Source organism: Leptopilina heterotoma, unplaced genomic scaffold (assembly GCF_015476425.1).
Source record: "Leptopilina heterotoma isolate Lh14 unplaced genomic scaffold, ASM1547642v1 Lhet_187, whole genome shotgun sequence".
In the NCBI taxonomy this organism is placed as follows: Eukaryota; Metazoa; Arthropoda; class Insecta; order Hymenoptera; family Figitidae; genus Leptopilina; species Leptopilina heterotoma.
This window is the reverse complement of record NW_025110906.1, coordinates 17,880-25,521: the sequence shown is the minus strand read 5'-3', so window position 1 is coordinate 25,521 and position 7,642 is coordinate 17,880. Positions and strand designations below refer to the sequence as shown.

The following is a 7,642-nucleotide window of genomic DNA, read 5'->3' as shown; positions in this document are numbered from 1 at the left end:
AAGGATGTAAGGTATCCTGAAGAGTAGAGTACAATAATTCGGAGTGGGGTAGAGTGTGACGTGATTGGTTAATTGTAAGGCGGGACACTTGACGTCACACAAGGTTTACCATTGATTTTCCGTTTATGACGTTTATAGGGTAAGCATTGATTTTTTTCTGCGTTGCTTTTTGCCTTTTCTTCCTCTCTTTTTGGTCCAGGCTCTCATAATACGTAGTTAGAGACGAGTTCAAGGGGAAATGACCATAGAGCACAATTTCCTTTTGTTGACCGTGGTTGTGTGTGTCCCCTCTACTACTACTACTACTACTTGACTTACCTTGAAATATACACACTCATTCTTCAAGGTCGCATATTATGCACTTGTGGCTTAGACTCTTTTTTGGGACTATGGGTAAAAGAACTCTATAGTTCCTTTTGAATAAATCTGTGTTGTGTGTAATGGAGGAAATGAAAGTTGGCGAAAAATGGTTTCTGCGGAAAGAAATGGGAAAGTAAGTGTTGGTTTTGATGGTGGGGATATTGTTGGTGTTTGATATCCGAAACTTATGATGGTTGTGTATGATGAATGAAGTTGTGTTATGAAATAAAGTTATGTTGCTGTTTTGTTTTATTAATGGGGTCATCCATATATTACGCCACACTATTTTTGACCATGTTTTGTGGTTGTTCAAACAACCCATCGGTATGATAATAAACGGATTTTGCAGGTTTGGGTCAACCATACAATGTGGTCAAGGATTAGTCAAAATTTTTGAACATTATTGACATATCTGCAGCCTAATTGAGCTACAATTGCTCCTAATTCTACCATAGTAAATACTGCTAATCCACCATAATTGCTGTTAATTCTACCACAATTGATGCTAATTCTACAATAATTGCTGCTAAATCTATCAAATATTTGTACAATCCTAACATAATTGCTGTTAATCCACAAAAATTTCTGTTAATACTACCATAATTGCTGCTAATTCTACCATAGTTGCTGTTAAATCTTCCAAAATTTCGCTCAATTCTACAATAGTTTTGACCAATCCGAACATAGTTACTGCTAATTCATCATAATTGCTACTAAATTCTACCATGATTGCGTCTAATTTTACCAAAATTGCGCCTAATTTTTAATACAACATTCGATGGTTACAACCACTTGCTAATAGATGCGCAAATTTGTTTGCCACTACATAATGTTTCGGACATAAATTTATTAGTCTACATGCGCATATATCACAGCTCATTAAAGATGTTAATTAGTAGAGAATTTTTTTTATTCCGTTTTTGCGGATGAATTGAAAGAGATAAGGAGAGTTCAAGATGTAATGAAGCAAACAAAATGCGGAATAATGATTCTTAATGATGCAAATAAAATAAGTCGCAATTTTAATAAATGGGTCGCAAAAAGTACATTTATGGAAAGTTTTTGTGTTCTATTGTATGTAGTGTGCAACAATGAATCAAATATCCATATACATTGTGTCAATCAATGCCCTTTGGTAACCTTGAAAGTTTTTAATCGATTTGATAGTAATTATATGTGACAAACATGAATAGACGAGGTTTGTCGAACAATTCCGATAAGAATTTAATAGATTCTTCTATTAGTTTTCGGAGTTTGACATTTTTTTTTTGCATGAGAAAAAAGATTTTATTAGTCAATAAAATAAATAAATAAATACTTATTTTTATAAAATAACAATTAAGTAATTATCATATAAAATAAATAATTAAAAATCTCTATATAAAACAAGAACGGAAGAAGAAAAAAGATAAAGTAGAAAATGAAATTTTGATAAGAAGTGTAAAATGCATTTCATTTTTTTTTTTGTTGCACGTCATTTTGCAGCGAATGTAATGCGAATGTTCCATCAAGCAGAAAGTTTGTAAATAAATAAATGCGCCTTTTATTTTTCTCTCAGTAGAAAACGCCCACGGTTGTATAAAGGCAAGGGAAACGACTCTTTCTAATAGTCTATATTTAGCTCTTAGGCGCCGTCCTTCAGATTTATGTAACACTTTTTGAAAAAATAACGCGGCGTCGCTTACAACTGCATTGTTATTAATAAATTATTATCGACCAAAAGTCGATAAGAAACTTGTTTATTGCACTCTACATGCGCGCACTAGCATGGCTGCATCTATATGAATGCATAACAAAAACTTTATTTTTACTGTTAAATATTAAACATTATGCAAATTTTTTTTAATTTTTGTTTTCTTTGTAGTAGTAGTAGTAGTATTTATTGTTTATTTATTATTCTTTCGTAAATTTTGCAAAAAGGAAAAAAAAGAAGTTGATGAGTGTTACTTTGTTCACAGATGGTAACGATAGAAGCTTACCAAATGCGGGTAAGAAATTTTCTTTTTGGTTCACGTCGAGAATATAATTGACTGGTAAAAATAATTTCTTGGTAAAAAAAAATGCATTCGTGATATTGAAAATAGAATTGAATATCAAAATTCAAATTCAAGTTGAATTCAAATTTGAACTTCAATTTTGATTTTCATCATGGGGAGAAGAGTGATTGTTTTACTGTACGGTATGGTAGAAGGGGGATTTTGATTTATATCTTAGTCACTAACCGGCATAGAAGCAAACCGGTCGCTGAGAAACGTGTTTTTTGTATTTATGTGCTTGAAAAAAAATAGTTTAGTCCTCAAAAGGGCTAAAATAATTTTAATAGTGTAAATCTGTAAATTTGATAGTTTAGACTTATACAGTTAGGTAATTTTTAAAAATAACACATCAACTTATCTTGTAATTTTTGATAGTAATTCATCAACTTGCATTATTTCAAGTAAGTCATGTTTTTTTTCTCTCGATTATTAAGTATAAAGTCCAACATACTACGTTGTAGTAGAAAATAAATTCTAAAAAATATTTAACTACTAATTACTACTACCACTACTACTACTACTACTATTACTACCACTACTTCTACTAATTGTTGTTTGGAATACAATTGATATATAATTAGAGTTGACAACTATTTATATTTATAAGATCGTTGAACTTTAAATGGAGCAATGCTTTATATCAAGATAAATTTCAAGAGTCATGTAAATTTATGAGTGCATTTATATCATTTATATTGTTGTGGAATGATACTGCAGTTTCTGTAGTATGAAACGGTGCTCCGAATAATCATCAGTTGATAATATAGAAGACGAGAGTTGAAGTTACTGTCTGCCAAAACTTTTTAAAGAAACGAAAACATGTTTTGAATTTGAAATAATTAAAATTGAAATAACTGAAAATAAGTAAATAAAGAAAAGAAATTGCATAGCGTTGAAATGTTTGTTAGAGCAGAATAATAGAAAAATAATTAAATTTCAGAATGCTGCGACCAATACTGTATTATACTCTGACAAGTCCTCCAAGTCGGAGTACACTCTTATCAGCTGCTGCAATTGGTCTTAAATTGGATATTAAAGATGTTAATCTAGCTAAGAGGGAACATCTTACACCGGAATTTTTAAAGGTAATGAAAAATAAAATAATAAAAAATTTAACATAGAGATTTTTTTGATGCAAGTAATCTTAATCTTCAGTCGGAGATGGGACGGTATTAGTAATTTAATTGCATACAAGCAAATTTTAATAATAAATTTAATAAATTTAATTTAAAAACTGTATAAACTGTTTTTTTTTCAAAAACAGGGTTGCCACAGGTCAGGGAAAAGTCAGGGAAAGTAGAATTGGTCAGGAAATTCAGGGGAAAATCAGGGATTTTTATTAAAAGTACTGGAAAAAGATTAAATGTCTACACGGAGAGAGAATCTTTATTAAATTTTGTAAAAGTATTTTACAAACTGCTGGGGAAAAAGTGCGATAAAGCGAAATTTTGATATACAAAATACTAAATTTAAAAAAAAACTAATGTGAAATTTAGTATAATTATATCAAATATTCAGATCAGAATGTTAATTAAATTCTAATATAACTTTACTAAATTCCACATCAGTTTTTTTTTGTTTAGTATTTTTTATATCAAAATTTCGCTTTGTCGCACTTTTTCCCCAAGTTATTTCTTATAAATCATTTAATGAAGTATTTTTTTTTAAATTTAATTTCAATTCTGTTGAAATTAGTTTCAAATTAAAAAATTTTAACACAATTCTTCGAAAGAATTCAACTAGGTATCTTTATAAATATTTAAAATTATTTTCAAAAATTCAATTATTTTCAAAAATTTTTTAAAAAATTCTGGTCAACATTATAATTATCTTTAGAAAAAAAAAAAAAACAAAATTTGTAGCCGGAATTCAATAAATTATTATACTCAGAAATTTTTATAAAATTCAATTATTTTCATAAATAACAATATTTATCTCAAGAATTCAATTATTTTCAAAATTAATAACATTCTTCGTAGAAATTCCATTATTTTCAAAAAATCTAAAAAAATTGTCTTCAACATTTCAATTATCTTTATAAATGAATAGCAAAATTCCTCGACAAATTCAATTATTTTCATGAATTTTAATAAAATTCATTGCAAAATTAAATTATTTTCAAAAATTTTAATAAAATTCATGGCAAAATTTCAATTATTTTCAAAACTTTGTCTTAATTCAATAATTTTCAATATTCTACTATTTTAATAAAATTTCCCAAAATAATTCAATTATTAAAAAAAAATTTTGATAATATTTCAATTTTTTGAAACTTTTTTTAATAAAATTCTTCGCAATAATTCAATTATTTTCATAAATAATAAAACTCGTTGCAAAATTTCAATTATTTTTAATACAATGATTTCAATCGAATTCCTTGAAAAATGTAATTATTTTTGAAAATGTTATTAAAATTCATGGAAAGAATTCATTTATTTATAAATTTGCTGATAAAATTATGTATAAGAATTTAATTTGAAGAAACATTCAATTATTTAATAATTATCTATATTCGTATATTTAAAATTTAAAATAATTGAATTCTCGTAGAATATTTTCTAATAAAAATTGATTTAAAAATTAATTTCATTTAAAGTTTTAGATAATAATTGAATTTTTGAGAAATTATTAATAATTTCAATTTTTAGAAATAATCGAATTTTATAAAGGTTTCAAATTAAAATCTTTGAAAATATGAATTTTTTATACTTTCAATTACAAATTCTATATGGAACTAATTTTTTCAAAAAGCTTAATTCAAATTTATTAAAATTATTTCAAGTTTTTATTTTCCACTGTATATTTATAGTTAAAGAATTTCTAGATAATAGAAATTTCGTAAAATTGAATTATAAACAAATGAATTTGAAAATTCTCAAAAGAACTTTATCAAAAATGATTAAAAATAATTGATTTAAAGAAGAATTTTAGTAAAAAATTGTAGAAAATAATAATTCAATTGAAATGATGGAAATTATTTTGAATAAGTTACAGTAACAATATTCTTATATTATAATATAATTTTAATATTCTTATAAATAATTATAATTATAATTTTATATATAGTAGAAAAATATTTCTCTCTTTTGAATAGAAATTTTGGAATATATTTTAAAGAAAATACTTTCATTTAATTTTTCTTTTTTAATTAAAATTATACGAAAGATAATAATAAATTTTAATTAATTTTTAATTTTTGCAGATTAATCCACAGCACACTTTGCCTACCTTGAATGATAATGGATTTATCTTGTGGGACAGGTAATACCACCTAAAAAAAAAACAATCCAAAAAATTTTGTTTTATCAAAATAATTTATATTTGAGTACAAATACAAAATTATTTTTCTTTGTATATTATTTTTTACTTAATTTAATTTAAATCCATTTCTTATATTATTTTATTATTTCTTATATATTTATTATTTTATGTTATTTATTATTTATATATATAGAGACAAAAAAACACTAATAAACATAAAATAAAATTAGAAATAATAATTCTTAGGTAATCTTTTTTCAAAAATTGCTTTTTAATTGCTTTACTTGTTAATTTTCAATATTTTAGAGTTTTTTTAAATTAATTGTTAAATAATTACAGCCATTCGATAAATACATATTTGGTTCGAAAATACGCCAAAAATGATAATCTTTATCCAAAGGATCCTGCCATGAGAGCGAAAGTTGATCAGTGCATGTATTTTGATTGTGGATCACTTTTTTATGCCATGTCAGTCATTTTTATTGTAAGTTTGTTTATTTAAAAAATAATTTAATTCAGAGCAAAGTAAAAAAGAAATGTATCTACTTAATAGAAAATTATAATTTTTCTTCAGTCAAACATTGAATAGTTTACAAAATTTATTAAATTTATTCAATTTATTTCGAATTTAACTTCATTTAATATACAAATTAATAGAAACAAAACTTAATTTCAGAGACCTATTTTGTATAAAGGCAAGAAGGGCATTGAAGAAAGTGAAATGTACTTAATAAAAGATGCTTATAGAGTTTTAGAAAAAATGCTAGATGGTAAAGAATGGTTAGTTGGAGATTCATACACATTGGCTGATATTTCCAATGTGTGCTCAATTTCTACACTCGAGGCAAGTTAATATTATTAATATTATTATTATTTTAATGCATGTATTTTTTTACAATATATTGATTTATTGAATAAAAATTGAGATTTTTGTCCTATACTAAATAAATAATTATTTTGTACTTATTTTTGAAATTTAACTACTTTTCTCAGTTGAATGAATTCTAAATTTTGAAGTACATAGAAAATAATAAAATTTACTATACAAACAGAGTTAGATTAATTAAAAAAAATACTTTTTACTCCATTACCTAACAGTAGTTGAGTTTCTAAAACAATTTTTTTTTTTAGTGTAGTTTTAACAAAATTAAAGAATTAGTTAATTACACATAGAGAAAAGAATTAAAATACAATTACTAAAACAAGACGATTTCTTTTCTAGCTCCTCAAACCATTTGACACTTATCCAAATATTAAGGAATGGGTTAAAAGATGCGAGAAAAATATTCCCGGTTATGTTGAATGGAATTTACCTGGTGTTGAAAAATTTCGTCAAATTATGAAACTGCCATCTTCAAATTTGTAAGTGTTTGTTATTAAGTGAAAGAAAAAAATTGCGAAAAACATTATATATTTTTTTATGTGAAATAAAAATTTACATTTTCCTGTTGAAATAATTGTAAAGAGATAGAAAATAAATTCACATTTCTGGATTTAAATTATTTTATTAATAATATCCACAAACTTAAGGTAATATTGTTCAATAAAGTATAATATTCCATTTTATTCGTGTTGTATAAAAAAATTACAATTTATAAAAGATAGAATCATTATTATTATTAATTTACAATTTTATTGTCAACTTATAAAATTTTACGGTGTTATTTGAGGATTTTATCTGATTCACGATATTTGGAGTTAATTTTTAAAATACTTTTTTTAATGCGTACAAAAAGGTGTGAGGGGAGTTTCAAAAATAGAAATAATTTATCTATCTCTTATTTTTAGAATTATATGATATATTTGATTATAGTTTTATTATAATAATAAAATCTTGAAATTTGGAAGTATAATAAAAAAGTTAACAAATAATTTCTATTATGCAATGATTGACTTTTTTCTTATGAATTAGTTTAATTTAAATAAAATTATTTACATTTTTACTAAAAAAATACTTATAAAAGAGTATTTGTCAAAAAGTATTT

General features: G+C 24.6%; 1 protein-coding gene across 6 annotated transcripts in view; it reads left to right on the top strand.

Annotated features, from left to right (window-relative positions):
- The window catches only part of LOC122500487 (glutathione S-transferase 1-1-like), an 89,136-nt gene extending 81,980 nt beyond the window's left edge, over window positions 1-7,156 (top strand). For 2 of the 6 annotated variants that reach the window (XM_043609440.1, XM_043609442.1), the window contains exons 2-6: window positions 3,337-3,481; window positions 5,599-5,657; window positions 5,997-6,141; window positions 6,334-6,501; window positions 6,880-7,156. In XM_043609440.1, the coding sequence (XP_043465375.1) occupies window positions 3,338-3,481; window positions 5,599-5,657; window positions 5,997-6,141; window positions 6,334-6,501; window positions 6,880-7,023 (660 nt within the window). In that variant the 5' untranslated portion in view covers window position 3,337 and the 3' untranslated portion in view covers window positions 7,024-7,156. Of the gene's footprint in view, window positions 140-333; window positions 494-2,491; window positions 2,798-3,121; window positions 3,261-3,336; window positions 3,482-5,598; window positions 5,658-5,996; window positions 6,142-6,333; window positions 6,502-6,879 lie in introns of those variants that run through there. The other 4 variants (XM_043609438.1, XM_043609437.1, XM_043609439.1 and 1 more) reach the window with 4 other exon arrangements.
- The last annotated feature ends 486 nt before the right edge of the window (window positions 7,157-7,642 follow it).